Raw genomic sequence first — 16,826 nt, forward strand, 5'->3', positions numbered from 1 at the left:
GCTATCAGATACACTGTATCTTTCTTTCCTACATCTTTCTCTTCTAATAAGAGTTGAATCATTGCTGATTCAAGATTTACTATAATACACTCATTCCTTCTCCCTCTGCTGGCTGGCTCCATTACTACCACACTGATAGACTAACACATAGCAGAGGTGGCCTTATGATCATATAATAGATATTTACTGAGCCTTACTTATTAAGTACCATACACTTTGCTGCGTCCTGAGTATTCCACAGTGAAGTTAAGACACGAGCCCTGGCCTAATTTACCATCTAGTAGGGGAGGCAGACCATAAGCAAACCATTCATGTATCACGAGTAAACCGTACTATAAAGGGAAATAGTGCTACACTAGAGGAGAGGAATACAATTTCTGGTTGTGTGTTCAGGAAAGGCTTCTCTTAGGAAGGACATGCAATCTGAAAAGACTGGCATGGCATTAACGAATGGCGATAGGTGAGCTTTGGACTGTGGAAAGTTTATAAAGCCAGGTTAAGAAGTTTGGAAAGTATTTAACTGTAGTGGGAAATAAATGGTGCATTTACAGCAAGGGAGTGATAGAATTTTGCGTTTTAAAAAGATCGCAGGGGCAAGAAAGAAAGCAGGGAGACTATTTAGGAGGTACCAGGACTTGGAGTAATTATGGTTTTTGGCTTAGGTGACAGGGTGGCTGAGTGTACCATTCTGTGGTAGAACGATGACTGCAGCGGTTAGAGGACAAGCGGATGATCGAGTATTTAAGGAAAAAGCAAAGCAGAGCTTTCAAGGCGTCGTGTTCTGAACGGCCGAAACCAGGGCAGGGCACGCTCCTAAAATGTAAATTTTCGGACTGCGGCTGAGGCACAAGACAGCCCAGGAGAGCTGAACTCCGATCCCGCTCTCCCTCTTTGGTGTCATCAGAAGCAGTGGCCGGGACCGACCGCGATTGCTCTCTGACTCAGAACTACGAGAAAGAACAAACAGTGGAGAGACTAATCTTGGGAACTAGACCTGGGCCGCCTCACTAACACCGCCCACCAACTCTACCTCCCAACCACTGGTTAGCCCCACCCCCGGAAGTTCCGCCTACCCACGCTCACTTCCGGTATCCCAGGCGTCTGACCGTCTCGCGAGAACTGGAAAAGGCTATGTGACCTGGGCTAAGCGGAAGTTCGGTCTCTTTTTCGTGGCGCCTCGGAGGCGGTCGGCGGCTTCAGAATGAAGGTGGGAACTGGTGGCGGGTGTTGTGCTAGGTTTGAGTAACGTGGCTCGAGCCCCAGAATACGGCGCTGCGCCCCAGAATCCTGGCTCTAGATGGAGAAGAGCCAGAGGCAGGAGAAGGAGCGCTCTTTTGGGGCCGGAGCTCCTTGGGAGAGCGGATGGCAAGCGATTGCAGCTGGAGCTGCGCCGGGCGGGGAGCGCCATGGTGGCGTTCTGCCCCGCAGCCGGGATAGAGGCGGCCCTGCTGCCCGCTTGGCGGCAAATATGTCGGGCTTCTTACTCCGAGAGGGTGAACGGCTGCGCAGCGCCCTTCGCCCCGGCGTCATTCCGCGAGGCTTGAAAGATGTGTTCTACTTTTAGTGCAGTGTGTTTTGCGCAGTCTTATGTACACACATGCTTTAGTGAGTAGTATCAAATATTCTGTTAGTTGTGTGTGGGTGACAGGAAAGGCTTTTTGCAGTGGAGTAACCTTTGTAGTGATTCTGCGATTTTCATGAAGTTCTTTCCCCCCCCGTTTAATTTTTAGCTGAACATATCTTTCCCGGCCACTGGCTGCCAGAAACTCATTGAAGTGGACGATGAACGAAAACTTCGTACCTTTTATGAGAAGCGTATGGCCACAGAAGTTGCTGCTGACGCTCTGGGTGAAGAATGGAAGGTAAAAGTGGCCTGCCGGACTGCCGAGTTGTATTGTTAGAATATTTGAGAGAGAGATGGTAAACGCTGTTGGTAATTGGTAAATGTAATGGGTTTCAAACTCGGTTCTGTCTTCTGACCTTGGGTTTAGTTAACTTCCAGATGTCACTTTATAACGTGGAGCTATCACCTGGCAGGGTTATGTTCATGAAAAAATATATAGTTTTTGCCCTGCAAGCTAATGGTCTCCACTTTTTTTTGAAAAGTGCCAAGAAGGGTGGTTTTTGATTTATTTGTGGTTCATTGATGCTTTGTTCCTTAACATAGTCTTTCTCCCCCAAGAGCTGTTAACGCTGGTAAAGCATCGGCTAGAAGTAACTTGATTGAAAGGACTTAGCTAATTGAACTTGGGAAATTGGAAGTATAGACAAAATTTAGTGACCAGAGAGAGCTATTAAGTTTCAAATTGGTCTTAATGAAGTGTACTTGTTGGATGTCACAGTCTTTCGTTCTGTAATGTGTCATTGTGTTCTCTTCCAGGGTTATGTGGTCCGAATCAGTGGTGGGAACGACAAACAGGGTTTCCCCATGAAGCAGGGTGTCTTGACCCATGGCCGAGTCCGCCTGCTACTGAGTAAGGGGCATTCCTGTTACAGACCAAGGAGGACTGGAGAAAGAAAGCGCAAATCTGTACGGGGTTGCATTGTGGATGCCAATCTGAGTGTTCTCAATTTGGTCATTGTAAAAAAAGGTGAGATTTTTATTCTTGAGTTAATTTTTGTCCACACATTTAAAGCTGATTGTCGATTGATTGACTGATTTGCAGTATCCACAGTTTTGACCAGTGGACTTGTTTTAGCAATGCCTGAACAATTTAGGGTTCTTGGTTGTAAGGAGCTTGTTGAATTAAAACATCTGTTCATTTTTCTTTTTCAGGGGAGAAGGATATTCCTGGACTCACTGATACTACTGTGCCTCGTCGCCTGGGGCCCAAAAGAGCTAGCAGAATCCGCAAACTTTTCAATCTTTCTAAAGAAGATGATGTCCGCCAGTATGTTGTGAGAAAGCCCCTAAACAAAGAAGGTATGGGGGATTATGCAGTTTAGGGCTTGCTTAATTTCATTGATTCGTCATAGCATTTTGTGTGCATGTTAGAAGATAAAAATCGGCCTACTAGTTACCTAGAATCTGAGTTTTTAGGAAAATAGTGGGGGAGAGAGAGGGTCAAGATGTGCAGTTGGTATGAATCCTTATTATATCCAGTGCCCTCTAGAGTGATAGAATTTTTCTTGGAAATTTGCCTTTGGGTCACTGATGTATAAGTTCGTTCAGAGATAACTTATGAGACATTTTAAGTTCGTTGCTTTGGGGTTAGGAGTTGAAAGAATGACAGAAAACTCTGGGGTTGTTATTGAATGTGCTCTCACCCCCCCACACACACTTGCTTTCTTTCCATATCAGTGGTTCTAATTTTTTTGTTTACCAAAGAAATACATGCTTTCATCCACTTAAGTTGCTTTAACTTCTGGCCTTCATTTACTTCAGCTGGAATGTGGATAGCAATAGAGTTGTGAGAATTAGAAGTTAGAAAGAAACTTCATTCAGAATACCAGGGAACAAGTGTTTGTGGTTTTCATATGTATATAAATTTTATTTAGGTGTAGTTGATTTACTATGTTGTGTTAATTTTGCAGTACAGCAAAGTGATTTAGTTATATGTATGTAAATTCTTTTTCATATTTTTTTCCATTATGGTTTATCACAGGATATTGAATATAATTCCCTGTGCTATGCAGTAGGACCTTGTCTGTTCATTCTATGTATAATAATTTACATCTGCATTCCAAACTCCCAAATTCATCCCTCCCCCTTGGCAACCACAAGTCTGTTCTTTGTGAGTCTTTGTGTTTCGTAAAGTTGTTTGTGTCATATTTTAGATTTCACATGTAAGTGATATCATATGGTGTGTCTTATTGTAACTTCATTTAGTATGGTAATCTCTAGGTCCATCCACGTTGCTGCAAATGGCATTATGTCTTTTTTGTAGCCGAGTAGTATTCCATTGTATATGCCTACCACATCTTTATCCCTTCATCTGTCGGTGGACATTGAGGTTGTTTCCCTGTCTTGGCTATTGTGAACAGTGCTGCTATGAACATGGGGTGGCGTGTATCTTTCTGAATTATAGTTTTGTCTGGATATATGCCCAGGAGTGGGGGTGCTGGATCATATGGGAACTCAGTTTTTAGTTTTTTTAGGAACCTTGTGTTTTATATTTTAAGAAGGTATAATGTTTATTAGGCAACATAACCCATCACTAGTGAGGTCTGCAGCAGCAATGCTCAGTAATGAAATTTCTGTAGTAAATTATATGAATATTTATAATTGGAATAAACAGCATGTTAGTTCTGGGTTGGGTTTTCCTGACAGATCTGAAAAATTTTGCTTGGGTTTTGGTTTTCAGGACTGGGGGCTTAAATAAGCTAATACCTGGTATATGGTAAGTGCTCATTGGTCACTTATACGAAATGTTTGGACACCTACTGTGTGCCAGGTATGACTGCCAGTGAAGTAACTGGCAGATAATATGGTAGTTCCCTGTAGTTGTGCCCCTGGAAATATCATTAGTGTACTAAGTGCTACTTAACAGACATTTGTTAAAATGGTTCTTTTTTCTTTATAATTCCAGAGGGGTTTTTTTATTAGCAGAACCTGAACAACTGAGCATTTAGTCTTAGAATATTTATCTGAAGCATTTATTGCTCCCAGAAGTTGTCCACAAACTAAAATCATTGCATCTTCCTGTTCTGAAGCAGATTTATAATCCAGAGGATTTTGGATTATAAATCAGGCAGGCTAAATGAAGATATTCTCAGGAATTCCCTGGTGGCCCAGTGGTTAGGACTCTGCTTTCACTATGTTGGCCCAGGTTCAATCCCTGGTTGGAGAACTAAGATCCTGCAAGCCGGGCAGCACCACCAAACAAACAAATAAATACATTCATTCGTTTATTCATTCATTCTAATGTTAAGTTTCACTCCAGATAAGCAGCCTCTGTCTTGGAACATAGAAATTTGAGCACTAATTGGGACTTCAAAGAGCAGTTAATGCTTTACTTAGTTCATGACAAGGTAAATATGTGGTTAATACTGTTTTAAAATAATGCTCATATGTCTTACGGTACAGAGAGATATGATGTCCTCCCAAGACAATGTAATTGTGGAAGGGAACTCAAAGTGAACAGAAAAAAGTATGGGGTATGACTTCCAACTGTTCGGCAAAGTAACCTATTACTTTGCTGAATTTACATATGATCTTGAAGTTGACATCCAAGCTATTGGTATAGGAAAACACTGGTCCCTAGTAAACTGTCTCATACAAATAAGTTTTCATATGAGCTACTGAGTTTGAATCTGTTTCTAATGCTTTAAAAATGTAAATATGGGTCCTATTGAACAAGGGGGGTATTGAAGTGATTGAGTCATTATCTAAATTTTTAGGTAAGAAACCTAGGACCAAAGCACCCAAGATTCAGCGTCTCGTTACTCCACGTGTTCTGCAACACAAACGTCGACGAATTGCCCTGAAGAAACAGCGTACTAAGAAAAATAAGGAAGAGGCTGCAGAATATGCTAAACTTTTGGCCAAGAGAATGAAGGTAAGCCCTCAGTGTGTGTGTTGGGGAGTGGGGGGGATAGGCGTGGCTTTGGATTTGCATTTTTAATCCAGGTAAGCTTTAACTGTGCTTTTTTTTTTTTTTTTTTGGTTTGGTTTAGGAGGCCAAAGAAAAACGCCAGGAACAGATTGCCAAGAGACGGAGGCTGTCCTCTCTGAGAGCTTCCACTTCTAAGTCTGAGTCCAGTCAAAAATGAGATGTTCTAAGAGTAACAAATAAATAAGATCAGACATCACATCTCCTTTATTGACTTCTAATTGATGATAAATGAAGGTCGGGAAACTTACAGAAGAGGAGGTACTGTATAATCTAGTAGTGGATAAAGTCTGCAAGAGATACCTGAAAGTGATAATCCTTCAGATTCAGACACTGAGACTGAACTGTGATAGTGGAAGAGATGACCAGGACAGTTTCTCTTTGGTGGGTGGCTCAGGAAAGGACTCAGCTTGTTCATTGGCTTTTTAGCAAGGCATGGAACAATACAGGGGAAATAAATGACTAGGACTATTAATCTTTGATACACTTTATTTTGAGGAATAACAGTTTTTCTTAAAGATCTATACATGGTACATGAAAAGTGCCCTGGTGAAGATGGACATTTGTCATACGTAAAAAGGATAACTTGTTAAAAGCATAGTTAATGGATACCATTTTTAAATAGTTGACAAAGCTTTTAAAACCAGTGCAAATTTAATGCATTAACAGAAAGCTTTTCAACTCTACTTGGTTTTTATTATATTTCACACTGCAAAGGAGTTGACTGTACCTTTTTAGAAACACTTGCATCAGTGAAGGATGCACAGAGAAGGTATACCTTTTTTTTTTGGCTGCAACATGCAGCTTGTGGGTGTGGGATCTTAGTTCCCTGACCAAGGATTGAACCCAGGCCCTTGGCAGTGAGAGTGTGGAGTCCTGACCACTGGACTACCAGGGAATTCCCCAAAGTATACTTTTTCTAATGTACTATGTCTGGTTTCTATAGTAATTGCAGTTCGAACCTTCATTCAAACCTATAGACTAGAAGCGTCTTCAAAGAAGGCACATTAGGCTTTAAAAGGTGCTCCTTTGCCAGAGTATATATTAACCACAGGTGAGTAAAATTTTCAAGTGGCTGTAACATGTAGAGACTGAATAAGTGCTTCAGTTAAAGTAGTTACAAAAGTCTTAATTGGCAGTTGACAAAGATAGAAGTTGAACTTACAGCATTTAAAAAAAGATACCCAGTGCCAGAAGGACTGACACTACAGTTTAATCCTAGAGGGTAACAGGCTAAAAGGCAGGCCTGGTGTAAGCCCAGAATTCTAAAACATGAGAACCACCCTGCTTTCTTATTTTGAGGAGTACAGTCACTGCGGTGGACAGATAGGTAAGGTGGGCTTAGACTATACTAGCTTATGAAATCTGGCAGATTTATGAGTTTAACATTGCAAAGACATTGAATCCTATATTACTAGTGTATACCAAAAATGAAAAGGGCAAAAATTGAATATCCCAAAGGTATGTCAGACTTGTTTATGATTGTTAACTCATTAACTATGCAGGTTGCTATAATCAATCTGTGAAATGCAGTTAATACCAAATCTAAAACCAGTGTAAGGTTATGCTAAACAATCCGTAGTAATGTGAAAGATCGCTTTCAGAAGTTAATCAGGATTTAAGTCTCATAGTCATTCTAGATATTTCTAAATCTATAGATAATGATTTGAAATCTGGTGGTTTTTTTTGTCTGTTTTTGCTATAAATTTTTACTGCCCTTTCTGTGGTAGGTGCAAGAAAAGGCCTTTAAGCAATTTTAATACAAATCAGTCTCAATTTCTAAATGACAGCCACAGGCTAAGCTTTCTAAATATATAATGGCTAAGTTATTTAGGTTAATATTAAAAAGCTATTAGAAATTTTATAATTTGATATAGCAAAATATTCTTAAATGTGTAAGGAGATCTTCATCACAGGGTTGTTTTAGTGGAAAGTGCTTTGGTAATTTAGTTCAAGACTTATTGAGAACTACAGAGAAGTGGGAAAACAGACAATACTGGAATTCTGAAGATCACAAAAGCTTGAATTACTGTACACACTTCAGGAGCCTTAAAAATGTAAGACAAGCACAGCAAACTTGAGAAGTTTTCATTTTATTCAACCTTGATTTTTTATATGCAAAGTAATTCCAAACTTTCTGTTGGGGCAATAAGTGTTAAGTATTAAAACTAGTACCAAGTCTTAAGTTGCAAAAATATATTCTCTGAGACAGTGCAAAAGATCCATTTTTAAGGCAATGAGAATTGTACACAGTTTCTGACAAGTTCATTCACTTACCACTTTCACAATAAATTGAAACTAGGATTCTGCATAGGTCTTATTAACCCTGAAATGTTGGAAGATTGGTATAGTAACAATTTTTTAAAGATTATAGGTGGAAAGGAGATGTGTGCTATTAACTGTACCATTTGGAAATAATTACCAACTGATTTAGTCATCTGCATAATTACTGTAAAAGCGAGCACACAATCATTGGCTTTTCAAACCGTGCATGCAGAGAGGTAAGGCAAATTTACTGTCCCTAAGGGATGTTTTAACGAAAGGCATGATAAATGTCAGAGTGAGGCATGTGAGGTCATGATTTTCTTAAACCTACTGGCAACAAGTTTAATAGCTTTAACGTTTTAAGACAATTGATTCAGCCTAAAAAATAGTATTTACAAATGCACAAGTGTACAAATCTAAATTTTATACAAGAATAAAATTCTGTGTGCAGTGCAAGTTATCCCACAGGTTTTTTAAAAGTGACCAATAGCAACAATTTTTATGTGCCTGAACAATTTCAGGCCCAAAGACATACACAAGAATTTTAATTTTGTAAATTATGAAGCTGATTAATTTCATTTAAACTATCTGGCTGATTTATTCCAATTTTAAAGCTGTTGCAAATTAACATGATACTGGGAAGAGGATGAAAGGAAGTAACTGGATATTCAAGATACAATCCATTAAGGGAGCTAATACATAACATGAAGGGTAAAAATATATATTAATTTTAAAGTCAAAGGCAAGGCAGTTATCAGACTTTCAGGTATTTTGAGATTAATGACTACATATGAATTTAGTAGTAGTCATTTATTTAATAGTTGGAGACCCCCTTTCAGAAAACTTTATTGCAACATGCAATCTAAGAATTTTAATAAATATAATATGGCTGAGTAGATACACACCTACACAGCCACAAGTATATACACAATACACAAATAGTTGCTCTTATAATTGAGATTTCGTTTGTTTTGGGGTTAGGCAAGTTTACATTAATTTGCCATTCCCTAAACTCAGTAGCTTCAGATATAGACAAAACGCCAAGAATGAATATGGTTTCTCATTATCAAACTGCTACAAATACTGCGAAATGCAAAACCAATTTTCAGCAGATAAAAATAGTTCGGAAATTGTAAATCTTCAACATCAGTAAACCCTAGGGCATTTTAGTGGCATTTTTACCTTCTGAGATGATTCAGTATGAATTACATTTCATTATTGTCCCCAAAATAACTTCATTTCAGTTTTCACCAATTCGTAATTTGAAACAAACCTTGAATGTCTCCAGATTGAATCTATTCCCCCAGTTCTGTGTCCAAAATCTAGTGAATCTTATTTAAATGAGAGGTGCTCCAAAACACTTCCTGCACCACTCCACACTGATACTTGGTGGAGCATCAATTTTCTGCAACTTTTCAAGAATCTCTGTAGATAAACTATTGTATGCAAGTCCATACTCATTGTCAAAAGCCTCTGAAAGATATTTTCAAAAATACAGTTGGTATTTCTTAATAATTAATAAATAATAAAATAAAAGCTATGCATTTAAAAATGGTAGTCAGATCATTTTTATATACATATTTAAACTGCATATTTAAAGGCAGAAATCTTTTTAAAGGCAAATGGAGTATCTGCCCATACCAATTAGAATTTTAAGTTTTTTTAGGAAATAAGACTTAAACCCCCTTTAAGGAATCCCCAGTTGACGAACTTACCAATATCAATATTCTCTCTTCCAAGAGATACTAATGATAAGAAGAGGATTTCTCTGTATAAACTCCTATAAAACAAATATTTTTAAAATTAATGGGCAAAGAGCATAAAAATACCCTATGAAGGTTTTTTTAAATGGTGAAAAAGCAACATTGTAAATCAACTATACTTGAAAAAAAAAAAGAAAAAAAAGATTAGGTTCTGTAGTTAACAGTAATGTATCCATCCATGTCAGTGTTCTGTTTTTGACATTACACTACACTTATGAGATGTCACCTTTGGGAGAAGCTGGGTAAAGGGTCCATGGAACTCTTTGTACTTCTTCGCAATTTCCTGCAAACTTATGTTTCAAATTAAAAAGTTAAAAGTTAATGGGCATAAAGCTTCACATTCGAAATAATTTAAAATGGCTTATTTTAACTTTATTGTAATTATTTAGCAATATAATAGGTAACTTAATTCTAATTTCTAATTCAGATTTACAAAAGCAGACTTTTGCCACATGACAAAGTAAGAGATGAATTTCTAAGTAAGTTAGGGGTCTAAAACCCTTGGACACAAACAGTATGAAAGATGGTGTGGTCTCTACTACTTAACCCAACAGTAAAGGATAAATCACCTTTATTTGATGTGCGAACATAAAAATGTTACAAATGAAACCTTAAAAATGAGATTCGTGACTCATTTGTTAAAGGGGAAACTTATGAACTGATTTGAGTATTTACAGAAAAAAAAATTAGAGAGTAATGCTGATTCTGATGATGCTCCAGGCAGCTTTCTTTCGAAGCTTCAGAAGCCATAGTATGTCATTTCTAATATTCCTTCCCTGTCCTTCAACTACAGATACTTGAAAGTGGCTGCTCTTTAGCCTGTGAAGGAGATAATGTCTACCTCAACTGTTGAGATTATAGAAGGATCTATCCATTTTCATTACGAATTCTTATCCTATCATTTCTGAGACTATCTTCAAAGATGCAATAACTAGAAACTTGAAGAGCACCTGGAAACACTGTTTATGTTTGATAGAAAGTATTATATTATGCCTCTCTGAAGCTTCCACCACAAAATTCACTTATGCTGAGACTGGGATGAGTACTGATCCAAGCATGTTAACAGACAATAAATAGTAAGAGGATCAGGATAGCTCCATATCATTTGTAATTCATTGCTTCCATCATTTTCCTAAATTGTTTCTACTCCTAAACCCATATATATTTTTTTACATCTCACAAGATCAAGATGCGTGACAGGACCTGAACAAGCCGTACGTATGTATAACATCAATGTTAACACGTTTATAGGTTTCCAGTGAATAGTAGTAATGTTTTCACAAAGACTCAGTACATTTTAGACATAACTGAATTACCTCCTAAAGTTTAATCTATTTCCCAGATATTTTTATTACATTTGTGATCAAGTATGAATGCATTTGGGTAGAACTTTTTAAGACAATCAGATGTTCTGCAATGAGTATGTGTTTCTTTTACAACTAGAGATAGTTTTAAAAATCATTTTTAAAATAACATGAAATTATTTCGAATGGCATCAAGTACCAAATACTGGATTATTACCTTTGTCTTTTCATGTCTCTCTTCATTTGTTGTGAAAGCAGGTTGATGGGTTTAAGAACGTCATTATGTTGAATACTCTGCCTGATGGTTTCTACTAAAGCGCTTGTTGCTTGTTGTTCCTCTGACAGGAGAGACAATTTCTTTTCAGAATCTAATAATAAGAACACAGTAAAAGAATACATTTAGTCACTCTGATTATTAAAGAAGTTTTTTTTCAGATTTGTATCATTTTTTATTCAACACCACCTCCCTATCACAAGTAAAATTATGTAGTAATGTGACCAGCTAAAAAATATTTTGCTTGCTTTCTTCAGATAGGAGAGGCCTGTCCCTTTGCCCTTTTCCTGAACTTAGGGCTACCTGCTTGAGGCTGGAATGTGGTATCTTATACTCCAGCAGCCATCCTGTGACCATGAATCTTTCCTGATGGAAAAGCAGACAAAGCATAAGGAGCCTGGGTCTCCGATGACAGGAGTTGCCTACCAATCCTGGAGTATCTACTTCATAAATTCTTCATGTGAGAGAATAATCTTTACCTGTTTAAGATTCTGTTTTCTATTAAATACAGTAGCATATAATCCTAATTGATACAGGGGTAATTCTAGAATTATTAAGAATATTTATACAGATTTCATATATTACAAAAGTGCTTCAGTGGTATACTTGAATCACAGTAACATGAAAAATACACAAAATCAACAATGTGAGCTTGGCCCAGAAAAAGGGAAAACTTGAATACCGTAGGTAATCCCAGCAGCCATACAATTTTATTACACCCACATTACTTGAGATGGAACTATGTATCCAAAAGTTCCCAGTCAGCCTCACTTTAAGTGTCTGTCATAAAGCAAGTTACTGTAATTTTCATACAATCCAGCCCCTTAATAAAGGCAACTAGGAATATTTCATTTGTGTTCAAACCATAGAAATAGCAAAGTTCTCTGTTACAATACAAGAGGAAATACTGGCTGCTGTGGGTTTTGATCATAGTTTTTCTACATGCTAAATAGATTTGATTTTCATGTTATGTTGTGATTTTAGAGCATAACCCAAATATAATATGCAACTTCACTACTGCTCCTTAATTCACAGAGTTGGGCAACCATCACCAATTTTAGAACATTATTATTTCCTCCAAAAGAAATCTACCTATTAGCAGTCACTCTATCTTCCCAACCCCTCAGCCCTAGGCAACCACTAATCTAATTTTGTCTTTACAGATTTGCCTATTCTGATTGTTTGATATAAATGGAATCATACTTAATGTTCTCTTTTGTGGCTGCTTCTATATTTTAAAATTCATTCATTTTGTAGTATGTATCAGTATTCACTACTTTTTATTGCCAAATAATATTCCACTGTATGGATATACCATACTTTATCCATTCATCAGTTAAAATGAACATTTAGGTTGTTTTCATTATTTGGATATTAAGAAAAATGCTGCTAAAAACAGTGTACAAGTTTTTATGTGGATGTATGTCTTCATTTCTCTTGGGTGTATACCTAAGAGTGCAACTGCTGTGTCATATGGTAACTGTTTACCATTTTGAGGAACTGTGAAACTATTTACACCAAAGCAGCTGTACTATTTTTATTCCAATTAGCAGTGAACCAGGAAGAGATCCAACTTTATTTTTTCTGCATGTTGTTCCAGTTGTCCAGCACTACTTGTTGAAAAGACTATTCTTTACCCACTGAATGGTCCTTGGCACTCTTGTTGAAAGGCAGTTAATTGTACATGTGAGGGTTTATTTCTGGAAACTCAACTTTATTCCATGGACCTATATGTCTATCCTATGGCAGTTTTCTACTTGTAGCTTTGTAGTAAGTTTTTCAAATTCAGAAGTATGAGTCCTACAACTTTGTTCTTCTTTTTCAAGACTGTTTTGGCTATTCTAGGTGCCTTGAAAATCCATATGAATTTTAGGATAGGCTTGTCAATTTCTATTAAAAAGCCACCTGGAATTTTGATATAGATTGTACTGAATCTATAGATCGATTTGGGAGTACTGCCATCTTAACTATTAACTTTTCTGGCCCATGAACATGGGATTTCTTGCCATTTACTTAGGTGGTCTTTACTTTCTTTCAACAATAATTTTAGTTTTCAGAGTACAATAAGTTTTATACTTCTTTTATCAAATTTATTCCTAAGTATTTTATTATTTTTAATGCTATTATAAATGGAATTATTTTCTTAATTTTTGGATTATTCATTGGAAATATATAGAAATACAGTTGATTTCTATGCATTGATCTTATATCCTGCAACTCTGCTGAGCTTATTTAATAAATAAGTTCCATATGTTTTGTGTGGGGGGGTATGTGTGTGTATTCCTTAGGATTTTCTAATTTAGGATTTTCTATATGTAAGATGACATAACCTTCAAATAGAGGTAGTTTAGGATTTTCTAATTTAGGATTTTCTATATGTAAGATGACATAACCTTCAAATAGAGGTAGTTTTACTTTTTCCTTTCCATCTTGGATGCCTTTTATTTTCCTGTCTAATTGTTCTAGCAAGAACCTCCAGTACAGTGTTGAAAAGAAATAATGAAAACAGAAAACTTTGTCTTGTTCCTGTACTTGGGGGAAAGTATTCAGTCTTTTACCATTAAATGATATCAACTGTGGGTTTTCAGAAGCTCATAATTAGGTTGAGGAGGTTCCTTTCTATTCCTAGCTTGGTCGTTTTTTTTTGGTTGCTTTGGGTCTTAGTTGCAGCACTCAGGATCTTCCCTGTGGCATCTTTCGTTGTGGAGCGTGGGCTCCACAGTTGCAGTGCATGGACACTCTAGTGGCACGTGGGCTGTAGAGCACACCAGCTCAGTAGTTGTGACACGCAGACCTAGTTGCTCCGCAGCATGTGGGATCTTAGTTCCCCAACCAAGGATCGAACCTGTGTCCCCTGCATTGGAAAGCGGATTCTTAACCACTGGACTACCAGGGAAGTCCCTTGTTGAGTGTTTTTAACAAAGGGCAATAGATTTTTGTCAAATGCTTTAGCTGTGCCTATTCAGACGATCATATGGATTTTGTCCTTTATATTTTAGTGATATGATATATTATATTAATTGATTTTCAAACCAACACGGCATGCCTGGGGTAAACAGCACTCGGTCATGGTGTACAATCACTTTTCTAAATTGCTGGATTTGGTTGGCTAGTATTTCATTGAGGATCTTTATGTCTATATTCATAAGTGATACAGATTTTTAGTTTTGTTTTCCTATGATGTCTTTAGTTTTTGTATCAGGGTAATGCTGGCCTTCTCACCAAAATCTCCACTCTTTCCAAGAGTGCCTTCCGGCTTGAACTTCTCCACAGTCTGTCCCAAATAAAGTCATTTCCTTTGGGGAGAATTTCAGAGCTCTCTGTTCTTATGGCCTGTCTCTCAGCCACTGCTCTGGAGCTGGGGCTGGGAACAGTGGCCCTTCTCTTTGAATGATTCCCCTGCTTTGTGAATGGGGTACTGGAGGGATGCAGTTGCCTCTGATTTTTTAACTTGCCTCTCCTGGCATAAAACCTCTCCCTTATGAGCAAGACGCTGTGAGAACAATCAGAGACCCAGTATTCGAAGGTTGCTGAAGCTGGCAGTGCATGGGGGCTGAGTGGAGGAAGTGAGCCTCCCTGTCTCCTGGAACTGAATAGGGCTGGGAGGATAAGAACTGCTGGCAACCTGTCTTTCCCAGGGAGATGCTGTAGCCCTTGACTGGGGGCTGGTGGCGAGCAGCAAGTTGTAGCTCAAATGCCACAGAAACTCACCGTTTTTACTGAAATTTAATATATTTTCTTTTAAAAAAAATTTATTTTATTTATTTATTTTTGGCTGGGTTGGGTCTTCGTTGCTGCGCACGGGCTTTCTCCAGTTGCAGCGAGCGGGGCTACTCTTTGTTGCGGTGCACGGGCATCTCATTGCAGTGGCTTCTTTTGTTGTAGAGCATGGGCTTTAGGCATGCGGGCTTCATTATTTGTGGCACACAGGCTCTAGAGCGCAGGCTCTGTAGTTGTGGCGAATGGGCTTAGTTGCTCCGCGGAATGTGGGATCTTCCCGGACCAGGGATCGAACCTATGTCCCCTGCATTGGCAGGCATATTCTCAACCACTGTGCCACCAGGGAAGCCCAATATATTTTCTTGAATAAATATTTCTTCATTTTCTCAACAGCTGTAGACACTTTTTTTCTTTAATAACTTTCACCAATTATGGTTGTTTCGCTGGGAAATGGGAATGTGTAGCTCCCCATACTGCTTTTCCAAAAGTCACCACTCAATTCTATTATGTCTTTTAATGTTATTTATATACCAATAACTTTGTTTAAAGTAGCCAATCAAGTAAAGAAACAAGGCAATTCTTGAGAGTTCTAAATCTTATTCTCACTACAAATTATAGGATATTTTAAAACACTTATCTATTTCAAGATATGCAGGAAAACAACTAAAGAAATGGCAGTTATAATTCTATTATTTTCCAACATAAATTTCAAAGTTATTCTGCTTCTGCTTAAAAAGCATTCAAATATCAGAACTGGGAAAACAACAACAAAAAGACAAAAATAGCTTATAATATATTTAGCCATAATTTTGTGATTGGCATATTTCAAGGGAAAATATCAGATTCTTTTATTCTAGCTTAAGTAAAAAAAACCTGCTAAGTAGTGAAGGATTGTAGTAAAAATACAAAATAAAGAGTGGGGGCTTCCCTGGTGGTGCAGTGGTTACAAGTCTGCCTGCCAATGCAGGGGACACGGATTCGAGCCCTGGTCCAGGAAGATCCCACATGCTGCAGAGCAACTAAGCCCATGCGCCACAACTACTGAGCCTGCGCTCCAGACCCCATGAGCCACAACTAATGAGCCCACATACCACAACTACTGAGCCTGCATACTGCAACTACTGAAGCCCACACACGTAGAGCCCATGCTCCGCAACAAGAGAAGCCACTGCAATGAGAAGCCTGCGCACCGCAACGAAGAGTGGCCAACGCAGCTCCCCCACCAAAAAAGAGTGAACTTTTCCCTTCCTCTTCTGAGCAGGTACTGTTAACAGCTTGGGACATACACGGTTTTAGACCTTTTTCTATGCATACGTTAAAAACACAAATATTTTTGGTTTCGTTTTTCTACAAAAAAAGAGAAAAATCACATACTGTTCTGCAACTTGCCTTTTTTTTCACTTAATATATAACGAAAATCCATCCTTTCGGGAACCTATATACAAATGACTCATTCATTTTCTTGGTTGCCAACATCTCATAGTGTGGATTTATCACAACTCTCTTGTTAGGTATTTGCTTAAGTTTTTCATTATTATAAATAATCTTGCAGTATGCATCGTTGTACCAATAGCTTTGTACACTGTATATCTATAGAACAGAGCATTTTAATGTTTCTTCCATGAACTGCCTATTGATACCATTTACTCACTTACCTACTGGGTTGTCTGTGGTTTCCTACTGACTCATAAGGCTTCTGAATACTGGATAGCCCTTTAAACCCCTTGTAAAAATACGTTCTAAATACAAAAACTAAAAGTAAGGCCAGGGGCTTACCTAGTGGCGCAGAGGTTGGGAATCTGCCTGCCAACACAGGGGACATGGGGTCGAGCCCTGGTTTGGGAGGATCCCACAGGCCGTGGAGCGACTAGGCCCATGCACCACAACTACTGAGCCTACGCTCTGGAGCCCACGAGCCACAGCTACTGAGGCCCGCGTGCCTGGAGCC

At 38.3% G+C, this 16,826-nt stretch overlaps 2 protein-coding genes across 7 annotated transcripts in view; one reads left to right on the top strand and one right to left on the bottom strand.

The window, feature by feature from the left end:
* Positions 1-1,095: 1,095 nt before the first annotated feature.
* RPS6 (ribosomal protein S6) lies at positions 1,096-5,751 on the top strand. The gene is made up of 6 exons (XM_059072940.2): positions 1,096-1,207; positions 1,731-1,862; positions 2,381-2,591; positions 2,777-2,923; positions 5,341-5,498; positions 5,617-5,751. The coding sequence occupies exons 1-6, from the start codon at positions 1,202-1,204 to the stop codon at positions 5,710-5,712; spliced, it is 750 nt and encodes a 249-aa protein (XP_058928923.1). The 5' UTR covers positions 1,096-1,201; the 3' UTR covers positions 5,713-5,751.
* A 281-nt stretch (positions 5,752-6,032) lies between these two features.
* Positions 6,033-16,826, bottom strand: part of DENND4C (DENN domain containing 4C) — a 144,367-nt gene continuing 133,573 nt past the window's right edge. For all 6 annotated transcript variants that reach the window (XM_059072930.2, XM_067041432.1, XM_059072932.2 and 3 more), the window contains 3 exons: positions 11,102-11,252; positions 9,533-9,597; positions 6,033-9,290 (listed from right to left, as the gene is read on the bottom strand). In XM_059072930.2, the coding sequence (XP_058928913.1) occupies positions 9,154-9,290; positions 9,533-9,597; positions 11,102-11,252 (353 nt within the window). In that variant the 3' untranslated portion in view covers positions 6,033-9,153. The remainder of the gene's footprint in view (positions 9,291-9,532; positions 9,598-11,101; positions 11,253-16,826) is intronic.

This window comes from Kogia breviceps, chromosome 8, assembly GCF_026419965.1.
Source record: "Kogia breviceps isolate mKogBre1 chromosome 8, mKogBre1 haplotype 1, whole genome shotgun sequence".
Lineage (NCBI taxonomy): Eukaryota > Metazoa > Chordata > Mammalia > Artiodactyla > Physeteridae > Kogia > Kogia breviceps.